Raw genomic sequence first — 25,551 nt, forward strand, 5'->3', positions numbered from 1 at the left:
GTTTTGAGTTTGGATGAAATGTTCTATACATTTCTATTTGGACCATTTGATTTACAACATCTGTTAGCTCCAGTATTTCTGTTTAGTTATTGTCAGGATCCTAAATGATGACACTCAGATGATTGTTAGGACAGCCTCCTATAAAAACCTGTTTGCCTATCTGTATCAGGAATAGATGTTAATAATTGAAATATCATGAAACTGGATTTTTTTTCATTTTGAATCTGTAAAGACTTTCCCATTTCTTTTGATTAGTTTTAGTTTGAAATCTGTTTTGTTAGATATCAAAGTGGCCACAACAGGTTGCTTCTTATGTCCATTTAGTTGATGCATACTTTTTCAACATTTTACCCTGAAGTAAAGCCTATCCTTGATGTTGAGGCACTTTTTTGTGGAAGAATCCAAAGGAAGGGTCCTGTTTTCATATCTATTCTGTTAGTTTGTGTCTTTTTCTTGGTAATTGAGACATTTCATATTGAGATATATCAATGACCACTGTATGCTGATTCCTGGTACTTATTGTTGCTCTTGCTGGTGGTGGTATTGGCCTTGATAGGGACACTGTATATGTGTGTTTGCATATTTGTATTTATGTGACTTTGAAATGTGTTGTGTGGTGTGTGTTTGTGTGTATGTCTCTCTCTCTCTCTCTCTCTCTCTCTCTCTCTCTCTCTCTCTCTCTCTCTGTGTGTGTGTGTGTGTGTGTGTATGTATGTGTGTATGCATTTCCCTTTTGTGGTTTATCCTGGTAGGTATGAGAGTGATATTTTATGTATTGTCATGGGATTAATTACCCTCCTTAGCTTTGAGGAAAGGATTTGCAGATACATATTGTTTATATAATATCAATCTCTGATGATGAAAAATTTTGCTAGGCATGGAATTTGTGGTCTTCTTGAGTCTAAAGGACATCTGCTCAGGGTTTTCTTCATTCTAAATTCTCCACTGAAAAATTATTTGTAATTCTACTAGGTCTCTCTCCATTTGTATATTATTCAGTTTTTTCCCCTTGAAGATAATAAGAATCATTTTTAATGATGTATGGTGAGTGATTTGATTGTTATGTGACAAATTGACATTTTTCTGGTCCAATCTATTTGCAGGTTTTATGCCTCTTATACATTTCATTCGAGGTTACATAATTTTCTGATTATAAAACAAACAATTGCCTACAAAATTAAATGGTTTAAGTTTCTTGCATAAAGGTAGTCACTGATCCTCACAAAATCAAATTAACTGAAGGAGTCAACAGTCAAAATATGGTGAAGAAACAGAATTATCTTAAAGAAGACACATTTTTAATTGTTATTTCATAATGCCGTTATTTATTATAAACTAACGCATTGCATTTGGGAAAATATACCCTGGAGAATTCTCACTGATGATTTTCTTTGACTACAAACACGTAATTAGAAGAAACATCCCCTTATGTTTTTAGAATGAATCATTTTTCAAGCAATTACCGTATTTTTCTGCAGGTCATATATACATAGGTTATCTACAAATGGTTTATATTTATGAAAATTATTATATTAAGAATTGTTTGAATATATGGACACAGTGCAATATACCAAGACTAGTTATGCTAATAAAGGTTCCTATGCTCAGGGGATAGACCTATCATATGAACTTATGAGAGAGCAGTAAGTAAGTTTAGTCTTTTATAATAAAAGAAATGAAATTGAGTAATAGTATGCATTAGCTTATAATTGAGTAGATTTGATCACATTTTTTCATATTCACATATAAACTTCCCAATTAGAAAACTTTAAATAAGAGAGATCATGTTTCTAGATTGCATGTGACTTTCAGTCTCTATGTGTGTGTTTGTGTGTGTGTGTGTGTGTGTGTGTGTGTATATATATATATATATATATATATGAAAAACAATTAGGTGTTTGTTTTAAAGAAAGTCATCTAATAAAACAAATGGGTAAATAGATGTGCTTTGACCTTTTTGTTTTATTAGCACTACAAATCCTTAAGGAGAAAGCAAACAATAATGTTCACACTTGATGAAATATATTTATAAAGATATTTTATGACCCAGTATCTAAACTTAATCTAAGAGCCCATAGAAAAATTCTAATTTTCATTGTTTTTATTTGTTTTAGAAGTAAACATATGTCATTGTTTAGGGTATGAATGTTGAAATTGTTAAAAGGATTCTGCTAGGAAGTAAGAAGGAAATTTCAAGTTATGTTGAAAAGAAATTGGGAACAGTGGGATTGAAAAAGCAACAAGAGAAAATAATCGAGTGTTAATGTATAATAATAATAAAAATAATTATGTTCATACATAAAAATGACATAGGACAACCCATAACTGTGTACAATATATGGAAATATAATATTATGTATAACTAAGTTAATTTAACATTAACATTAGAAAATATTACTAATATTAAATAGATAAAAATGTCTTTTTATTTCCTTGTCACATCTCATTCTTATTTTGCATTTCCAAATGTCAATTGATATATTTTGTTGAAACAGTACAATTACAAATATTTTTCTTTTTGTACTTCAAAAATCTGTCTAACTACATACTGACATTCTAACTTCCTCTTTAATCTCACCACTTGCCTATCTTACTTGATATTTGATAGTGTTATGAAATACCAACAAAAAACCCAAGCTGGACGAGAAAAGCACATATTTGGATTTTATTTCTATTTCGCAGGTCATCACTAAAGCAAGTGAAGGCACACACTGAAGCAGGAACCTGGAAGCACAGAAGGAGAGGCCAAGAAGAAATGCAGCTTACTGACATGCTCAGTCTGCTTTTTTACACTAATCAATACTGTAAGCTCTGATATTCCCTCACTCACAGGGAATTGGGTCATTGCAAACCAATCACTCAGATTTCAGCTTCAGAGAATTTCCTTCATGCATAATGAAAGAGGGAAGGTCTAAATCTTGTGCTACTATTGTGAAAATAATGACAGATATAGTATGTTCATGGGTGCAAATGCTACATTATGTCCAAACCTATTAGTTCACAGAATTCCTCCCAAAACCTCTCACTTTGACGTTCTTTCTTTACTTCTTTCTCAATGTTCCTCAAGCTTCAGAAGGGATGATGTTCTATTTAGTGATAATCAGTCCACCATCACATTGTCTATATTTAGACACAAAATGTGTTTCTGCAATATTTATTGTCACCTACCAAATACTCTTCATTGAAAAAGGCTGTGAGTAGCACTTATCTACAGGTATAAAGAGGGGTGTTTAGAATGTGATATGACACCATATCTATTTATCCAAAACAGCAGTACTAAATCCTTTTCAGTGGCTTATGACAAAGACAAACATAGGCTTGTCACACTTAAAATATTAGGCATGAGTGTCCTTCTGTAAATCATGATTTAATTCCAAATAAAACTTGCTTGGTTACACCCTCAAAAGCCATATTCTTCTTGCAATACTAGACATGTTTTTCTAGGAAAATCACTGCTGTATCTATGGTCAGGTGTATGGGAGCCCTAATGATATTTCTCCCTATCATCTTAGAGAGATCCTTCTGGTACTCTGAAAATTAGCCAGTAGTGAAGAAAGTGCCTATTAACAGGCAGCTTGATTTTTTCACTGTCAAGCAACTTTGGTATTTTGTTTATATAGGAACAGCATCCTAAGATACAATTCTGACTGAAATCAATAGCCTGCTCTATTGTGGGGCCCTTTGCTTTTTCCCTGACCACCAGCTCTCAGAGCAGTATTCTGCATTTGATACTGAGATTTTCACTTAATAACCATTGGCTTATGTCAGTTTTGCCATCCAGACATATATGGAGTCTTCATTTATTTTTCATCATTATTTTAGGGTTTTTAAAATTTAGTATACTCACAAAGTAGGAAGTTTCCATTTTCTTTTATACATTTTATTGTTTTACCAAACCCTAACTTGACCCTTTACTCTCTTCTACTCCCACAGCACATTCCCATCTAAGTCTTATAAACATGGTATTCCTCTCTGTTACTTGAATATCACATGTTCTGCTATATCCCTACCTTTATGTCTCTTTCATTTTTCATCTCCTAGTGATCAATTTTTTATTTCCTAGCCTTGACAGATACTCCAATTAAAAAAAGTAGTCTAAGCATTGGAAGAAATAATTGGCATATATTGGAGCACTTACAGCATTTGTTTATCTAGGACTAAGTCACTTCACACACTATACTTTTCCCAATTTTGGACACTCTCCTTTTAACTTCATAATTATATTTTTTATAAATTAATAAAATGCAATTTTATTCATGTACTACAATGAAATTATCAGTACACCTATTCTTGGACATCTAAAGTGGCTCAATAAATTCACCCTTTTAACTAGCTGATCACTGAGAACCAATGAGCAAGAAGTATTTAGAACATAATCAGGAGTGGCATATCTGAGACATGAGAAAACATTTTTAACTTTACTACAACATTGCACACTGAAAGTGTCTAAACCAGTTTATATGTCCTGTGACTGTGAATAAATGTTCCCCTTACCAAGTATCCTCACCAATTCTGTCATTTATTTTCTACATATTAGTAATTCTTCCTAAAGTTACATGAAATCTCAAAAAGGTTTTAAATTATTGTCTCATTTCTAAGTATGATAAACCTATTTAAAAGTATTTATCAGTAATTGTATGTCTCTGGGAGATGTCTATTAAAGAGATAGTAGTACATTAAATATATTAAATTAAATCTATTATATTAAATAATAAATTCATGTTTTTAAAGTGCATTACTTACACAAATAGAAATAATTATGTAAAATATAAATCGCCTGTGCACATCTAAACTCCATAAGAGGAAAAAATTCTGTGTATAGTGATAGATCCTTTTATTCCCAGAAGGTGCAAAGCAGAGCTAGAGAACAGGGTAGCCTGGTATACATATCTAAGTATAGAGAGATCCAGTCCCACATGGGAAAATGAGGGGAATTATAATCTTGTATTCATTCAAAGAAATAATTTCCAATACAAAAATAGTCCATATGCAATTCAATGTAAAAAAATCATCTATCACCATAGATTCATATTTATTTCAAGTTCAAACTTCAAACATTTTGCTTATAAAATTATACAGATAATCTAAAAGTTTTGATGTATAAATTATACTAATATCTTCCCAAGCACTGAAATATTTTCATAAAACTAATTGTCTAAAATTTTAATTTAAATAATATGTGTATAAATCTATATTATTATTTATAGTTTACAAGTTATGATACTAAATATGAGAATAGGATGACATCGAAATGTTATCTAAAATGAAATTAAGAAGTGGGTCTGTTTGATTTTTAGAATGAAAACCAGTACTCTAAAATAAATGACCAACTGATAGTCATTTTATAATAACAAAGAAGAGCACATTAGTTTCTTAACTGCATCCTTCACATCCTTGTTCCTGAAACTGTATATAAGTGGGTTCAGCATGGGGATGATGACTGTGTAGAAGACTGAGGCCACCTTGACCAGAAGCCAAGAACTTTTGGTAGTAGGAACACAGTAAAGACAGATGATAATGCTATGGTAAATGGTGATTGTAGTGAGATGGGAGGCACAAGTGGAGAAGACTTTGTAGCGCCCTCCAGTGGTAGGCATTTTCATGACAGTGATGACAATGAAAACATAAGAGGTGAGAATGATCATCAGACTGCTTAGCTCATTGAAAGTAGCAAAGATGAAAATGACTTTTTGACTAATGTAGGGATCAGAGCAGGATACAGCGACAATGGCATCATGCTCACACACAAAGTTATTTATGAACTTTGTCCCACAGAAGACCAAGGTCAACATAAAGTGTATGAATATAAAGGAACACACTATACTCCAGGAGTATGATGATGCTACCAGGGACCAGCACAGCTTCTGAGACATAGCCACTGTGTAGAGGAGGGGGTTGCATACTGCCACAAACCTGTCATAGGCCATCACTGCCAACATAAAGGTTTCTGTCACCACACATATGCATGCAAAGAAGAACTGCATGACACAGCCTGTGAAGGAGATCCTTCTGTCTTCCACAATCAAGTTTTCTAAGAGCTTTGGTGTGACAACAGTAGAGTAACAGAAATCCACAAAGGAGAGATGACTAAGAAAAAAGTACATGGGAGTGTGGAGTTTAGGACTGAGCCTGATGATGGCAATCATGCCCAGGTTGCCCAGCACAGTCACTGTGTATATGGTCAGGAACAGAAGGAAGAGAGGTACCTGGAGGTGTGGGTATTCTGAGAAGCCCACGAGGATGAAGTTCACTGCAGAACTCTGGTTTTCTTGAATGCTATGGAAGAGAAAAAGGTGATATGCCAAAATCAAAACTAATGTGTATATTACATATGAGTAAGAAATAATTTACTGGATTCTAAAGAATATGACTGAAACACCACATTACATTTCCAACATTTTATTTAAATGACACAAATATAGGAAACAAAATTTTCATCTTAAATTTGTGTAAAGATAATTAAAACAGTATTAGAGAAATCACAATTTACCAAGGCATATTCCAAATGAAAGTAGAATCTACTATCATTGAGAATTAGATACCTCAAAATCATCCCTGTATCAGCTTGCATGAATTTCAAAGTATTAAAATTGTTCTTTCAAGAAAATAGGCCTTTGCCTTACAGAAACTTTGCAATTTTATGAGGTCCCATTTGTCAATTCCTGATCTTAAAGCATAAGCTATTGGTGTTCTGTTCAGGAACTTTTCCCCTGTGCCCATGTCCTCAAGGGTTTTTCTCCAGTTTCATTTCTATTAGTTTCAGTGTGTCTAGTTTTATATGGAGGTCCTTGATCCTCTTGGAGTTGAGCTTAGTACAAGGAGATAAGAATGGATCAATTTGTATTCTTCTGCATGTTGACCTCCAGTTGAACAAGCACCATTTGTTGAAAAGGCTATCTTTTTCCCCCTGGATGATTTCAGCTCCTTTGTCAAAGATCAGGTGACCATAGGGGTGTGGGTTCATTTCTGTGTCTTCAATCCTATTCCATTGATCTACCTGCCTGTCACTGTGCCAATATCATGCTGTATTTAACACTATTGCTCTATAGTATTGCTTGAGGTCTGGAATACTGATTCCCTCAGAATATTCCCTGTTGAGAATAGTTTTAGCTATCCTGGGTTTTTTGTTATTCCAGATGAATTTGAGAATTGCTCTTTCTAACTCTATGAAGAACTGATTTGGAATGTTAATGAAGATTGCATTGAATCTGTATATTGCTTTTAGAAAGATGGGCATTTTTACTATATTAATCCTGCCAATCCACGAGCATGGAAGATTTTTCCATTTTCCGTGGTCTTCTTTGATTTCCTTTTCAGAGACTTGAGGACATGGGCACAGGGGAAAAGTTCCTGAACAGAACAAAAATAGCTTATGCTCTAAGATCAATAATTGACAAATGGGACCGCATAAAATTACAAAGTTTCTGTAAGGCAAAGGACACTGTCAAAAGGACAAAATGGCAACCAACAAATTGGGAAAAGATCTTCACCAACCCTACATCCAACAAAGGGCTAATATCCAATATATACAAAGAACTCAAGAAATTAGACCCCAGAGAATCAAATAACCATATTAAAAATGGGGTACAGAGGTAAACAAAGAATTTTCTCCTGAAGAACTTTGGATGGCTGAAAAGCACCTTTAGAAATGTTCAACATCATTAGTCATTAGGGAAATGCAAATCAAAACAACCCTGAGATTTTACATTATACTATTTAGAATGGCTAAGATTAAAAACCCAGGAGACAGCAGGTGTTGGCAAGGATGTGGAGAAAGAGAAACTCCTCCACTGCTTGTGGGATTGCAAGACGGTACAACCACTCTGCAAACCAGTCTGGCGGTTCCTCAGAAAACTGGGCATGACATTTCTGGAGGACCCTGCTATACCACTTCTGGGCATATACTCAGAGGATTCCCTGGCATGCAATAAGGACACATGCTCCACTATGTTCATAGCAGCCTTATTTATAATATCCAGAAGCAGGAAAGAACCCATCTCCCTCAATGGAGAAATGGATACAGAAAATGTGGCATATTTACACAATGGAATACTACTCAGCAATTAAAAACAATGAATTCATGAAATTATTAGGCAAATGGTTGGAATTGGAAAATATCATACTAAGTGAGGTAACTCATTCACAAAAGAATACCTATGGAATGCAGTTACTGATAAGTGGATAATTAGCCCAGAAGCTCTGAATAACCAAGACACAACTCACATATCAAAGCATTCCCAAGAAGAAGGAAGGAGAGGTTCCTGGTCCTCGAAAGGCTTGATGCAGCATTGTAGGAGTTTACCAGGACAGAGAAGTGGGAGGGGTTGATTGGGGAACAGGCAGAGGGAAGAGGGCTTATGGGACTTATGAGGAGGGGGGAGCTGGGAATGTGAAAGTCATTTGGAATGTAAACAAAGAATATAGAAAATAAAAAAGTGTTATTTGAGAAACTATCAAGGGAGAATGTGAATCAGTATTCCTACCCAGTTGTAATGTATATGAACCAGAACAATTGTTGGCATGGCAAGATATACTCAGAGGTGCAATATGCATATATTTATAACTAAGAGTTGTCTAATTAGACTTGAGTCTGGTTCAATAGGAGAAAATCCATGTGTGGTAATAAATCTTATAAAAAATAAAAGAAAACAGTCATAGTTACTTTTGTGACACTCTCATTAGTCAGCCCTTAAAGTAAAAATATAAAAGGTTTCCTTTTAGAATTAGGATCTAAATTTGGCATCCTGAGTGCACTATAGCATGAGTCTCAAGAAGATGAAAAGGAAGAAGGAGAAGGAGGAGGAGGACAATGATGACAACCAAAATAAAAAACAATAAGAATAATAAGATGGAGAAAGAAGAGAAGAGAAAGAAGAAGAAGAAGAAGAAGAAGAAGAAGAAGAAGAAGAAGAAGAAGAAGAAGAAGAAGAAGAAGAAGAAGAAGAAGAAGAAGAAGAAGAAGAAGAACAAGAACAAGAAGAACAAGAAGAAGAACAAGAACAAGAAGAACAAGAACAAGAACAAGAACAAGAACAAGAACAAGAACAAGAACAAGAACAAGTGGATATTAGCCCTGAGGCTCAGAATACCCACGATAAAATTCACAGACCACATGAGTTCAAGAAGAAGGAAGACCAAAGTGTAGATATTTTGGTCCTTCTTAGAAGGCAAAACAAAATACCCATGGGAGGAGATACAGAGACAAAGTGTGTAGCAGAGACTGGAGGAAAGGCCATTCAGAGGCTGACCCACATGGGGATACATCCCATAAATAGTCACCAAACCCAGACACTATTGTGGATGCCAACAAGTGCTTACTGAGAGGAGCCTGAAATAGCTGTCTCCTGAGAGGCTCTGTCAGAGCCTGACAAATGCAGAGGTGGATGCTCTCAGCCAAACATTAGACTGGGTACAGGGTCCCCAATGGAGGAGCTAGAGAAAGGACCCAAGGAACTGAAGGGGTTTGAAGCCCCATAGAAGAAACAAAAAATTGAATCCCTTAGTACACTCCAGAGCTCCCAGGGACTAGACCACCAACCAAAGAGTACACATGTAGGGACCCATGGCTCCAGCCACATATATAGCAGAGCATGGCCTTGTCAGACATCAGTGAGAGGAGAGGCCCTTGGTCCTGTGAAGGCTTAATGCCCCAGTGTAGAGGAATGCCAGGACAGGGAAGTGGGAGGGATTGGTGAGCAGGAAGAGCGGGATGGAATAAAGGACTTTCAGAGGGGAAATGAGGAAAGAGGATATCATTTGAAATGTAAATAAAGAAAATATCCAAAAAAAAGAATAAGAACAAGAAGAAACAAGAACAACAACAAAAAGAAGTAAAGCAAGATTAAGAACAATGAGAACATAAACAAGATGAACAAGAACAAGGTAAATAAGGAAAAAAGACTATGAAGAAGAACAACACAAAACAACAACAACAAAAAAAACAGCAACATAATATAAAACTTAATGTTAGCCTTATGCAATATTCTAAATTTGGTATTTTGATAATTATTTTATAGTTACCCTATAATATTTTTGTACATAAAATACACAGTTTCAAAGTATATTGTGGACCTATTTTTGTCAATGTATTCAATATTTTTATTTATTTTCTACTCATTTGAATTTAAAGATATATTTCTGGTTAATATTATGCTACTCATAATAATGTAATCAGAGAAAACATATACTAGATGTTCAGTCTAGAAATAGTTTGTAATGTAAAATTGAACCTTTCATTATAATACATTTAGAATACGAATAATAGATATAAACATTCTTAAAATGTTTAAGGCATTTCCCAAGATAATTGCCTAAACAGAGAACAGAGAATGCATAGTACTTCTAAATGATACTAGTTATTTCTTTAATAGTAAAAAAAAGGGTAATTTATTAACATTCAACTTTAAAAATAAAATGTGTCCATAGAGACATCAAAGTGATTAAAAGACTTCCTGTGCTTCCAGAGGACCCCAGATCTGTTCTCAGCACTCATGACTGGAATCTCACATCTTATAAATTTAGTTCCAGGGAAGAGGATGCCCTTACTTTTTATACTGAATTACACACATGTGACATAAATTCATGAAAACAAAAATATACATAAGCATGAAATAAAATAATCCTTAAACATAAATAAATATAAGGCAAACTTGTTATGCACTTAAAATGTGTAAACTGGAGTATGATACACAGGAGATGCAAAGTTTTAGTAATCATCTCTGATAATCAAGCCTACAGAAATTTATACAAAAATGTAGGAAAATATAGGATACACTTAGAAAAATATAGGATAGGAAAAATGTTTCCTCCTGAACTATGGTGTAGATACCACAGGATATTATCTAGATACTCAATGAAAAAAAAAACATAACATCATGTTTTAACTTTCCTACACATTTGCATTATCCTTTCACAGGATTACAGCAGCCTCCAACCCAGAGAAACAATTGAAAAAACACAGCAATTCCTGAACAGTCTTCTGATACAACAGTCATCAGGTCTCAAGCCAGTCCTACATTCTTGCCTCATTTCACAGGCACATTTATACTACTTAAAATATTCTACCAAAATCTCCATTTCTCCTTGATCATAGAACTCATTGTAGTGAACAATAGTAAATTAAGAGGCTTAGAGCTCCTCAAAATGCTGAGAATAATGGACTAACAATGGCTGGCACCTGAACACATTATTAATAGCACACCTTGAAAGGATCAGGAAACATTATAGAAGAAGGAACAGAAAGACTGTAAGAAGCACCATATGGGGGGACTAGGAGCAATGCTATTTTCTGGCCATGGAATAGCTGTGGCAAGCATGCCTAAGTTGATTGTGCTGCTTCTGCAGAAACTGAAGCTCTCAATATTCATTGATCAGAAAAAGATTCATACAGTTCAACTCCTTGAAGAATTATCAGTGAATGTTGTGTTCTGGGTTAAAGATAATCCTTTGCTTCAGTTTAGTACAAAATAAGCAGCCCATCAGGGTCTAGTGTGTAGTTCCAAACTCATGGATATACAGAATATTATAAAATAAAAAAAAATATGATTGTCCAAAGGTGACTGATGACAGGGATGAGAATGAGATTAGAAAGGATGGGTGGTGAGAGTAAACAGAGGCACTGTATATGCATGATATTGTCAAAGAACGACCTTAACCAGCAAAAAATATGTTATGTGACATTTTCGGGGTCATATAAACAAGCATGCTAGCCTGACAATCATGACTTAGAGAATTCCATTTTTTTCTTTTGGAATGAAACATGAAATCTATATCATTCTTATTTTTGAAACCACCATACTATACATATTCAGTCTCAATAAAATTGATGCATTGTTTTTAAACCCTGGAAACTTAATAGCTTGTTATAATTAACATCTTTAATTGGAGTCATTTAGTTCTCTCAATATCCTCATGCATTATTGAATCATTCTGTGTGATAAATATTACACAGTATATCTGTCTCCTCCATAAATAATCCACCAAAATGATTGTTATTTCTCTAGAACCACACAATATTGTCTTTGTTATTTTATTTTTCTGATTCCAGCTTTTTTGTTAATCAGACTGGCCTTCAAATAACTATGTAACCACAATTTGCAATGAATTTTTAACTCAATTAAAAATGGATTTGTTACCCTGATATTCAAGATATAACCTTCCAAATGTTGAGAAATATGACACAATATTTCACCTCAAATTCTAGTTTTATAAAAATCACTGTGGGCCTCACTTACCTACACAGAGTTATGACATCTTGATTATTACTATTATTCCAAGATGCTTAATTTTCTTGATTGATACACAGAAAACATCCCCTAGAAAACCACGAAGGACTTGTCAAGCAGTAAGGATTCTTCATTTAAAAAAAAGCTGGATTAAAAATTTTGGGGGATCCACGAATTTGGCTTTCCATTGAAAGAACACTATGGCTTCATTTCCTCATACAAATGAAATAACAAAACTGAATCAACTTACCTAAATACAGAGGGTTCTGAATGATGCATTTAATTAAGAATTCTTTGTTAAGATTAATGAGGTACCAAAGTCTTCTTGCTTACTACATCAACAAAAGATATAGCCCTGGAAGAATGTTCATCTGCTGTATATTTAATTGGTGTTTTAAATGATGTTTAGCCAACTTTTAGACAACCACACAGAACATCACATTTAAAAGTTAAACACTGGTTCTAACTTTGGCACAAATATATGTCCTCAAGGCATTGGGAACCAGGATATTAAAGGCTTACACTAAAAAAAATTACCTAGGAGAATAGATCTTGAACAATTAGAGGTAACAGCCCCATGTGATTGTGTGTTAGTTACATTTCTAAATCCCTGGGGCATTTAAACAATCAACTATATTCTGTAATAATTATAAATAATAATAAAGTAAATCATATATATGATATATGTGTGCATATATATAATACAATCATTATATATATATGAATATATATATATATATATGTGTGTATATATATATATATATACACACACTTTGATGATATGAGTAAAGAATTACACAATGAAAAGAGGTCATAAATGTAGTCCAGGGGAAAATTGTTTAATTGTTCATATATATATATATTGCAATATATATATTGCAAACATTGTAAAGATTATTTTTGGCTTCGTGTGGAAAAAACAACAAATAACAACATGAGTGGAAACAAAACAGAACACACAAACAACATCAGGACAGCTAAAACGATCATGAACAATCAAAGAACTGCTGAAGGCATCACCATCCATGATTTTCAGTATAGATAGATGATAGATGATAGATAGATGTTAGGTAGATAGGTAGATAGATAGATATACACGTGCACATATATACACAGAAACACACACACACACACACAAACACACACACACACATTATGCTATCCTGGATGTGTGTATTTGTTAATCCCTGAAATTAGCTTATAATATTTTCTGCAAATAAATAAATAAAAGGACTCGTCAATTGTCAAATTTTGTAATAACATGATCTAATGAATTTTTAAAGTTTTACCTATGTATGTGTTTGAATATTTTGCCTGCATATATATCTGTGCACCATATATACGCCTGGTAGCCAAAGATATCTAGAAATTCTGTGGGACTGGAGTGGCATGCAGCTGTGAGCACTGGGTAGTAGCTGTGATTAGAACATGGGCCCTAGGCATAAGCAATTAGTGCTTTTAACCACTTAGCCACATTTCCAACCTTCCGCCCACTATCTTATGTGTGTATATGTCTAAGGGGTAATGTAAAGGTGTGTGTAGCCTCATTGGCCAGAAAAAAATTTATGTTGGAGTTGTAGAACTAGACAGACAGTACTTGGATCTATTGGAAGAGAAGGATGTGTATTCAACCACAGTGCCATCTATCTTGCTGCATCATCTTATTGTTAAATCTGACTATAAAATAATATCATGCAGATTTCATTACTGTATCTCTATAGTACAGATTTCAATCAGGGATGGTGATGGCTCTAAAAGTCCTTTGATTGTTCATAACTGTTTTAGATGTCCTGATATTGTATTCTATTTTGTTTCCTTTTTATTGTTTTGCTTGTTTGTTTTCATATGAAGTTGAAGAGTATTCTTATAAGGTCTGTAAAAATTATGCTAAGATTTTGATGGGAAATACATCAAATATGTACATTGTTTTTGATTGAATGGGCATGTTTACTATGTTTATCTCATGGATTGATAAGATCTTTACATTTTCTGATATCTACTTCAGTTTCTTCAAAACATGAAATTTTTATCATACAAGTAGTTCAACTGATAGGTTAGATTTACCATAACACATCTTATTTTAGACTACTGAAAAGGAGTCATTTTACTTCTTCCTCAATCCACTATTCATTGTATATAAGCTTGATGTCTTAGTTAGGACTTTTCATCATTGTGAAGAGACACACCTCTTCCAAAGTAACTCTTATTAAGAACATTGTTACTTGGGGCTGGCTTACAGGTTCTGAGGTTCAGTCCTTTTTCCATTATCAACATGGCAGGAAGCATGGCAACTTCCTTGCAGGCATGGCTCTGGAAAAGCTGAGAGTTTCTATAATTTGAACCAAAAACCAACAGGAGAAGACTGGATTCCAGACAGCTATGGGGAGGGGAGACCAGCCCAACAGTGAAATATCTTCTTCCAACAGGGCCACAACTCCTAATAATGCCACTCTCTGGGCCAAGCATTTTCAAATCCCTATATATGGCTACTGATATGCATTTGCAATTATGTAATTTTCTTCTTAATAAAGAAGCAACTTCCTTCTTTTTCTTCCTGGTGTTTCACTACCACAAGTATTGAAAGAAAAAACTGACAATAATATTCACACATGAGGAAAGGTATTAAAAAGATAATTCATGATTCAGCAGGTGCTGTGGTTTATCTAAAAGCATATAGAAAAAAATCTAATTGTCAATGTTTTTTGTTTTAAAATAAGGCATATGTCATTATTTAGGAAATGGATGTTGATGATAGTTGAAAGGATTATGCAAGGAGATAAAAAGGGAATGCCAAATTGTGTTGAAAAGAAGAAGGGATCAGTGGAATTGAAAATGCAGAAAGTAATTAGCTATAAATGTGATCAACTATGTTATGTTCAGGCACAAAAATGACATAAGGAAGCCAATAACTATATGTAATATATGCTAATAAAAGAATAATATAACTAAGTTCATTTAAAATTAACATAAGAAGATATTACTAGCATTGGATAGGTAAAATACATGCATAATTAATCCTATATTGCACTGTAATATCAAGATTCTTGTTTTATATTTTCAAACATCAATTAATGTATTTTGAGACATTACAATTACAAACATTTTTCTCTTAGTTTTTCAAAAATTTCATTTCTATCTCGATGTTGACATTCTAAGCCCTCACTCTCTAATCTCATCAATGGCAGATATGACAGTATTCTAATTTGCTTTTGATAGTCTTACAAAACACAAACAATAAAACAAGTTGCACAAGGAAGAGGTCTATTTAGCTTGCTTCTATTTTATAGTACATCACTAAAGGAAGTCAAAGAATAAGCTTAAGCAGGAACCAGGAGGCAAGCACTGAAGCAGGCCAAGGAGAAATGCTTCTTACTGACATTCTTAGCCTGCTCTCTTATACAAACCAATACCACATGACCAGGTATACTTTCACCAACAGAGGATTGGAGATCCTCTCACATCATTCAGGGTGTAGGGTTCATCATAGTTTGCTTCATGAATAACTGGAGTGAATTTTCAAATCTTGGACTTGTTTTGTGCAATTAACCACAGATGCCTTATGTTCCTGAATGAAAAGTCTACATTATGTCCAGGAAACATGATTTTAATTCATTCCTTTAAAAACGTCTCACTCTTACATTCTTTCTACACTTCTTCCACAATTTTCCTTGAGCTTTGGAAGGGATGATGTTCTATTTAGTGATTAACATTCCACAGTCACATTCTCTACATTTCGACCTACAATCTGTTTCTACAATAACTATTGCCAACAACAACAACAAACCTTCACTTATATAAGCTGTGAGCAGCACTAATGTAGAGGAATAAAAATACTTGCCTAGAATACAATATGACATCATGTGTACTTAACCAAAACACCAGTACTATTTTTCTCTGTGGCTTATAACCAAGGCAAGCAAAGGCCGCTGACACTACACATAATATTACACACAGATAACACACACACACAAACACACAGATACAAACACACAGATACAAACACACACACACATACACACACACACACACACACACACGTATACATTGGTTGTAGAGGAAGAAAAAGGGCCCCACAATGGAGCAGGCTATTGGTTTCCATTAGTTCATCTGCTTCTAAACAGAACTAAATTGGTTTAACCTGTAAGAGCCATGCTTTCTTGTCTTTCTAGAAAAATCATTTTTACTTCATGTGATCCACAGATGTGTAGGATCCCTAAGGAAATTCACTTAGATAGATCCTTACTGTACTCAGAAAAATAGCCAGCAGTGTGGAAAACACCTGTTTACAGATAACCTGGTTTTTCACTGCCAAACAGACCAAGTGTTTGGTATCTTTAGAAGCAGCATCCTAATTTCTGGTGGAAACCAATAGCCTGTTCTCTTGTGGGGACCTTTGTCTTCCTCCATGACTATCAACTCATGCACAAGAATTCAGCATTTGTTACTGAGATTTTCCTTTAATAACTGTTGACCCTTCATAATCATGTCTTCTAGTCTTTTATGGTACCTCCATTTAAACCGTTTTTTTTTTAATGAATCTATGTTCTTTTGATATTTAGTATAATCACAACATAGGAAGTTTACATTGCACCTATTCTACATATTTTTGTGTGGATAAACCCTAGCCCCTTTACTCACTCGTACTCCCATTCCCATCTCAGCCTTCTAATCATTCATATCACATGTGCTCTGCTATCCACCTACCTTTAGGCCTCTCTTACCCATCATCTTCTAGTGATCTCTTTTTAAATTCCTAGCCTTAACATCAACTACAATTATAAAAAAATGTCTAAGCATTGGAAAAAAATGATTGGCATATGTTAGAGAACATATACTAATTGTTTATCTATGTCTAAGTCAGATTACTTAATATACTTTTTCCAATTTCACCTATTTATTTCTGTTAGTTTCATAACTTTTCTCATTACAGATGAATCAATGAGTTTCATATACATATTATAATTTAAAAACTATAAATCTATTGTTGGACATCTAGAGTGGCTTCATAAACTTGCCCTTTTAACTAGATGATCATTGAGAGCCAATGAGTAAGGTTGTCTATAGGGGGATACAGAGTATTTAGAGCACACACCGGAATAGCATATTTGAGATATGAGAAAGCTCTATTTTTAAATTTACTACAACACTCCACACTGAAGTGTTTGTACCCATTTATATGTCCTGCAACTATGAATAAATATTCCCCTTTCCAAGTATACTCACCAGTTCTGATTGTCATTTGTTTCCTACATATTAGTTATTCTGTCTAAAGTTATAGGGAATCTCAATATGGGTTTAAATTTCTTTTTATTATATCTCAGAATGATGAACACATTAAAAGTTATTCATCTGTAACTTGTATGTATTTTGGAAAACCCTGCATTGAAAGAGTAAGTTTTTCTTCAGTTTGTTTTATGTTCTTGATTTTTTTCTTCTCTCAGAGAAGTATGTTAGTCAGAGACAATTGGTAAACCTTTATTTATTTTATTTAATTAGAAATTTCTTTATTTACATTTCAAATGTTAACCCCTTTCCACATTACCCCACCAAAACACCCCATCCCATCCTCCCTCCCTCTGTTCACGCCCCTCAATTTCCCAACATACATTCCCCTATTCTGGGGAATTGAGACTTCACAAGACCAACGGCTTCTCCTCTCATTGATGTCTGAAATGTTTATCTTCTGCTACATTTGTAGCATTCCTTTATTTCTTGAACCTGTTTCTCCAGGAATGCTATAAGCAGTTGGTAACCAAGCTATATAAAATTATATCATGCTGTTATACTCCATTCAAAATTGTCTTTTGAATGTGAAAATAGAATTAAATCTGTGTAATAAATAAATGATATTTAGTAGATTTAAATGTACAATATTTCAAAATCTCTAGGAGAGGTATATATAAAAGAATTAGTATATTATAGTTAGCCAATATGAAAGACACTCAATCAACCAATCCAGATACTGTATTTACAAGCTGTATTGAGCAGGTTTGGGTTCTATTAACCTACATCCCTGCCATATGTACCTTGTTACTTGTTTCTCATGGCCACCTGTTCATGGTTTCTCGATTCTCAATGGCAGCCTCTTGCCTTTGTCTCTAATTTTCTTATCCTTGGTCTCTGCTGAGTCCCCTCACTGGATTATCAAGTTCCACCTTTCTTGCCACACTGCATAATCACAGGCTGTAACTATTTATTAACCAATTAACTTTAAGTTGGCGAGCAGAGTTTACATAGCATCACTTGGTGTACATGAGGATCTCCTTACCAGAGGCAACCAGATCTTGTGGGACAGCATGTAATATTTGAATGACTAACAACACAATGCAAAACTCACCAGCTGTACTTGGAAATGGATTTACTACCAGTACCTGAACACAGAGAATGTGGATATTTGTGTGGTCAGCATCGTCTACAGAGCAAGTTCCAGTACACCTGAGAATACATAGAAAAATTATATTTTAACCCCTCATCCAAAAAAGAAAATATCTGTAAAATTAACTGGTAAACTGTATGATGATTGGATATGTACAGAAGATCTAATTCATGCTTAATTAGAAATACCTAAAGGTTTAAAGCATTAAATTATATGTCAATTGCCAGTGGCCAGCTCTGGCTGTTCTTCTTTCTTCTTGGTTCTTGAAGCAATAGAGGAGTAAGAGGGTCCACAGGGGTAAGATTTGGTCTTACAAGATATTTAGGGTTGCTGTATAATAATAAAACGTTTACCTATCTTAAGTCTAAGTCACTGTGTTTCAGTAGATTACCTGCCTTCTGAGTTGCTCTGAGAGAAACTGCTCAACTTCTCATCACAAAACAGAAGACAATTAAGTAAAGTAGCCTTTGTTCTATCTATCCTGCTAGTGAAGTCTCAGAAAAAAAATAAGACATATTTTGCAAGGTGATATTAGCCTTTGTTTCTAAGCTTTACCTGAAAAGTTTTCAGCAAAGTGGCTGGTTATAAAATCAACTCAAGCAAATCAGTAGCCTTCCTATACTCAAAGGATAAGCAGGCTGAGAAAGAAATTAGGGAAATGACACCCTTCACAAGAGCCACAAACAGTATAAAGTACCTTGCGGTGACTCTAACCAAACATGTGAAAGATCTGTATGACAAGAACTTCAAGACTCTGAAGAAGGAAGTGGAAGAAGAACTCAAAAAATGGAAAAACCTCCCATACTCATGGATCGGCAGGATTAATATAGTTAAAAAGGCCATTTTGCCAAAAGCAATATACAAATTCAACACAATACACATTAAAATCCCAACTCAATTCTTCATAGAGTTAGAAAGAGCAATTCTCAAATTCATCTGGAATAACAAAAAACCCAGGATAGCTAAAACTATTCTCAACAACAAAAGAAATTCTGGAGGAATCAGTATCCCTGACCTCAAGCAATACTACTGAGCAATAGTCATAAAAACTGCATGGTATTGGTACAGTGACAGGCAGGCAGATCAACGGAACAGGATTGAATATCCAGAAATGAACCCACACACCCTTGGCCACTTGATCCTCAACAAAGGGGTTGAAAACATCCAATGGAAAAAAGATAGCCTTTTCAATAAATGGTGCTGGTTCAACTGGGAGGTCAGCATGCAGGAGAATGGGAATTGATCCATCCTTGTCTCCTTGTACTAAGCTCAACTCCAAATGGATCAAGGACCTCCACATAAAGCCAGACATTCTCAAGCTAATAGAAAAGAAACTGGGGAAGACCTTTGAGGACATAGGTACAGGGGGAAAGTTCCTGAACAGAACACCAATAGCATATGCTCTAAGATCAAGAATTGATAAATGGAACCTCATAAAATTACAAAGTTTCTGTAAATCAAAGGACACCATCAAAAGGACAAATTGGCAACCAACAAATTGGGAAAAGATCTTCACCAACCCTATATCAGATAGAGGCCTAATATCCAATATATACAAAGAACTCAAGAAGTTAGACCCCAGAAAACCAAATAACCCTATTAAAAATGGGGTACAGAGTTAAACAAAGAATTCTCACCTGAAGAACTTCAGATGGTAGAGAAAGATCTTAAAAAATGCTCAACTTCATTAGTCATCAGGGAAATGCAAATCAAAACAAATCTGAGATTTCACCTTACACCAGATTAAGAACGCAGGTGTTGTTGAGGATTTGGAGAATGAGGACCACTCTTCCACTGCTGGTGGGTTTGCAAATTGGTACAACCACTCGAGAAATCAGTCTGGCAGTTCCTCAGAAAACTGGGCACATCACTTCCAAAAGATCCTGCTATACCACTCCTGGGCATATCCCCAGAGGATTCCCCAGTATGTAATAAGGATATATGCTCCACTCTGTTCATAGCAGCCTTATTTATAATAGCCAGAAGCTGGAAAGAACCCAGTATCCCTCAATATAAAAATGGATGCAAAAAATGTGGTATATATGCACAATGGACTACAATTCAGCCATTAGAAACAATGAATTTATGAAATTCTTAGGCAAATGGATGGAGCTGGAAAACATCATACTAAGTGAGGTAACCCAGTCTCAAAAGATCAATCATGGTATGCACTCTCTCATAAGTGGATATTAGCCTGGAAAACTGGAATACCCAAAACATAATCCACACATCAAATGAGGTACAAGAAGAACGGAGGAGTGGCCCCTGGTTCTGGAAATACTCAGTGTAGCTGTATAAGGCAAAACCAGAACAGGGAATTGGAAAGGGGTGGATGGGAGAACAGGGGGAGAGAATGGGGTTTATTTGACTTTAGGGGAGTGGGGGACCAGAAAAGGGGAAATCATTTGAACTGTAAATAAAAAATATATCAAATAAAATAAAATAAAAAAGGATAAAAAAGAAAAGGGCTTTCAAGAAAAGAGGGGTAAGTGATTGCTCCTTCCTTTATCATCCACACTTAAGCATCTTATGAATACATGGTCACATGGTAAATATTTCATCACAAGTTTATGCATAGATTCAATTCATAAATCAAATACGAAGTTTACAACAGAGGATGTTTATATGCATATCCGTTAGGTTTAATTTTCTGGCTAAACATTCATCATTTGTCCCAAGCTCAACAGATTTACAGAGGATTAAAAATAATAACATTTGTGAATAAGTAAGTAGTGAGGTTTGGTTTAGATAAGCCCAGTCAATATTTTAACTTCTGTACTTGCACTTATAGTAAATCATTAGTTCAATTTTTATTACCTTTGGTTAATGGTTTTACAACCTTTTGGAATGTGCTCTGAGTAGTAGATGCCTACTTGCTATCTCAGGAGCTATTAACTTGTTACACTTGAAAATGGACAGGGACAGAGTTCTCACTGCAGATTTGATTATCAGGGAAAACTTGCTAACAGTTTACTATAAAAAGAGCTTAATAATTTCCAATACAATTTTAGGAATTATAGGATTATTATTAAAAATTAAAAGTCATCTATTTGTCTATATGTCATTACAAGACAGTACACTTCATTGTACTGTAGAAATCTGCTCATAAGTGTCACTAATACCCGTGGATTGTTATAAATATTTAATAATAACATGAAAAGCATATTAATAGCAGGAATCTTTCCTAAAATGTAATTCTCCTGGGCCTTGCCTTAAGGAACAAATCTGTTGTAGATTTGAATCCAAGGTGGACCCATCTCAGGAAGTCTAGATTTTAGTTTCTCCTTGTTAGCTCATGGCAGCCAATCATTTAAAAGGTTTAATAAAATAATTGAACATTGTCATTTCTATGTTATATATTAATGCTATAGTCAATAAAAATATAAAATAAGCATATTTTATAAATAATAAAATGGTTTCAACTTAATGATCCACTTCACATTCTATTCTAAATTGGCGATTTAGAACTCTGCAGTAGTACAAGTTATGGGTAATATTCTTATGCTATTCCAGCTATATGATTTATATTGAATAGTAAAATAAAATTATAAATATCTAAGAGGAAATTGGACTAAATTAGGGTACATTTAATTAATTTGATTCTGCATCTAACAAAAACCAGTAGCCACATGTCTCAGGGAAGAACAAGATTGAAGAATATTATCAAACTGGCCCCATCAAACAGTCCAAACTGCTCAAAAAGACAATGTCAAAGAAACTTCAGCAATTTGTTAAATATGCATTACTGGTCTCTCTTCTTTTTTTTTTTTATGAGTTCATGCAGTTCAATGTGGCTCAGCAGAGGTACTTGAAGCCACAGAATAAGGAAGCCAGAAAAACAGATTGCCAGAGTTAGTTTGAGGCCTTGTAGAACAATTCACATTACTGATCTCTTAATATTGTTGTTCAGTATTGTTTCCTTTTATCAGTAAATAAGACACGCAACTGTGTATTAGTTATATCAATACAAAGGCTGTTATATTTTACTGGAATAAAAATGGTCTAGCCATTCTTAAATATTTATTAGAAACTACTCTAGTAAAAATTTCAATAAGCATTTACAGAGATAAATCTACATTGAAATATTGATGAAATGTCATACACATATTTAGTAAAGTACATATTTGTTAGCAAGTACTTATCAAATATAATTATAATATAAGCTATAACTTACCTACCAATCTGTATAGGAGAAAAAATTCTGGATAGTGATGGATAATTTTAATATCATTAGCTACAAAGCAGGGATAGACAATAGGGCATCCTAGAAAGCAGAGCTACCTCAGTATAATGAGATGCAGTTTCAAATAAGAGAGCAAAGGGGATGAGAAGAATTATATTTTTGTATTTATTAATGTAAAAAATTTCCAAGCAAAAGCAAATCATATAGTTAAATGTAAAAAGAAAGTTCATGGCATCTCCTAGTCAATAGTTTTAAAGCTCAAACTTCACAAAATTTTCTTAATAAAATTATACTTATTTAAAATATTTTGATGCATAAATTATAATAAAAATCTTCCTCAACACCTAGATATTTTCATTAAAATAACTGCATGACATTTGAATTTAAATACAAGGGGCAACAATCTATAATACTATTTATAGTTTACAAGTAATAACACTAAGTATGGGAATGTGATAACCCTGTAATGCTTGATTTAAAAAAAAAAACAACCTGATATTTGCTGCCTGCCGGGACAGAAAAGGGTCACTAGGTACTGTATCACCCTGAGCTTTAGATCTCTGGTGGTGCAAACCACCAGGGGTCTGCCTGCACTCAGGAACTGAGCACATAGGCTGTTCATCTGCAAGCCAGTCCATCGCGGGACCTGTGTTCTATGTGAAATCAACAGAGGGAGTGACCCCCAGCACAGCATCTTCATTCCATTATAGAGCAGACAGAGAACACATGGTTGACCTTGACAACCTAAGTATAACATTGCTTGAGGCAAGACTGAGAAGGTCTCCAAAGGCTCAAAAGAGGAAGGCAGTATATCAGTAATCTCTGCCAGAGCAAACCCAGTCATCCAGTGTTGCAGAGATAAGCTTAAAGATCCACAGTAGGTTGAAGCATCAGCCAGTGACAATAAGACCATCTAACATCTGGGAGAACTAGATGGCTAAAGGCAAATGTAGGAACATTACTAACAGAAACCAAGGCATTATGGCAGCATCTGAACTCGATTCTCCAACAATAGCAAGTCCAGGATACCCCAACACACCAGAAAAACAAGATTTGGATTTAAAATCACTGGTCATGATGCTGGTACAGGAACACATGAATGACATACATAAAGAAATTCAAGAGAAAATGGATCAAAAATTAGAAGCCCTTACAAGGGAAACACAAAAATCATTGAAAGAAATTCAGGAGAATACAAAAGCCAATAAGGAGGAAACGCAAACATCACTTAAAGAAATACAGTAGAACTTTGATCAACAGGCAGACGTCATGAAAGGGGAAACACAAAAAAATGTCTTAAAGAATTAGAGGAAAACACAAACAAGCAAATGATGGAACTGAGCAAAAACTTCCAGGATCTAAAAACAGAAGTAGAAACAACTAAGAAAGCACAAAGGGAGTCAACTTTGTAGATAGAAAACTTGGGAAGAAATCAGGGACCATAGACGGAAATATCAACAACAGAAAACAAGAGATAGAAGAAAGAATCATCAGATCCTACTACAAAAGCCTATACTCAACACAACTGGAGAATCTGGAGGAAATGGACAATTTTCTAGACAGATACCAAATACCAATATTAAATAAGGACCAACTAGACCATCTAAACAGTCCCATAATGCCTAAAGAAATAGAAGGGGTCATAGAAAGTCTTCCAACCAAAAAAAGCACAGGACCAGATGGTTTCAGTGCAGAATTCTATCAGACCTTCAAAGAAGACCTAACACCAATACTCTTCAAACTATTCCACAAAATATAAACAGAAGGAACACTACCCAATTCCTTCTACAAAGCCACAATTACGCTGATACTAAAACCACACAAAGATCCAACAAACAAAGAAAACTTCAGACCAATCTCTCTTATGAACATCGATGCAAAAATACTCAATAAAATTCTTGCCAACCGAATCCAAGAACACATCAAAATGATCATCCACCATTATCAAGTAGGCTTTATCCCAGGGATGCAGGGTTGGTTCAATATACGGAAATCCATCAATACAATCCACTACATAAACAAACTCAAAGAAAAAAAAAACACATGGTGATTTCATTGGATGCTGAAAAAGCATTTGACAAAATTCAGCATCCTTTCATGCTTAAAGTCTTGGAAAGAACAGGAAGTCAAGGCCCATACCTAAACATCGTTAAAGCAATATACAGCAAACTGGTAGCCAGCACCAAACTAAATGGAGAGAAACTTGAAGCAATCCTGCTAAAATCAGGGACTAGACAGGGCTGCCCCCTTTCTCCTTATCTTTTCAATATTGTACTTGAGGTACTAGCTCGGGCAATTCGACAACATAAGGAGGTCAAAGGGATACAAATTGGAAAGGAAGAAGGCAAACTATCATTATTTGCAGATGACATGATAGTCTACCTAAGTGACCCAAAGAACTCCACTAGAGAACTCCTACAGCTGATAAACAACTTCAGCAAAGTGGCAGGTTATAATATCAACTCAAGCAAATCAGTGGCCTTCCTATACTCAAAGGATAAGCATGCTGAGAAAGAAATTAAGGAAATAACCCCCTTCACAATAGCCACAAACAGTATAAAGTATCTTGGGGTGACTCTTACCAAACATGTGAAAGATCTATATGACAAGAACTTCAAGACTCTGAAGAAGGAAATGGAAGAAGACCTCAAAAAAATGGGAAAACCTCCCATGCTCATGGATTGGTAGAATCAATGTAGTTAAAATGGTCATTTTGCCAAAAGCAATATACAGATTCAATGCAATACCCATCAAAATCCCAACTCAAT

The 25,551-nt window shown here is 34.6% G+C and overlaps 1 protein-coding gene across 1 annotated transcript; it reads right to left on the reverse strand.

The window, feature by feature from the left end:
- Positions 1–5,342: 5,342 nt before the first annotated feature.
- On the reverse strand, positions 5,343–12,503 carry LOC127684339 (olfactory receptor 5D13-like). The gene is made up of 2 exons (XM_052181284.1): positions 12,475–12,503; positions 5,343–6,276 (listed from the first exon to the last, which is right to left on the reverse strand). Exons 1-2 carry the CDS (start codon positions 12,501–12,503, stop codon positions 5,343–5,345), a joined length of 963 nt encoding a protein of 320 aa, XP_052037244.1.
- Positions 12,504–25,551: the final 13,048 nt, after the last annotated feature.

The sequence above is a fragment of the Apodemus sylvaticus genome, chromosome 5 (genome assembly GCF_947179515.1).
Source record: "Apodemus sylvaticus chromosome 5, mApoSyl1.1, whole genome shotgun sequence".
NCBI lineage: Eukaryota > Metazoa > Chordata > Mammalia > Rodentia > Muridae > Apodemus > Apodemus sylvaticus.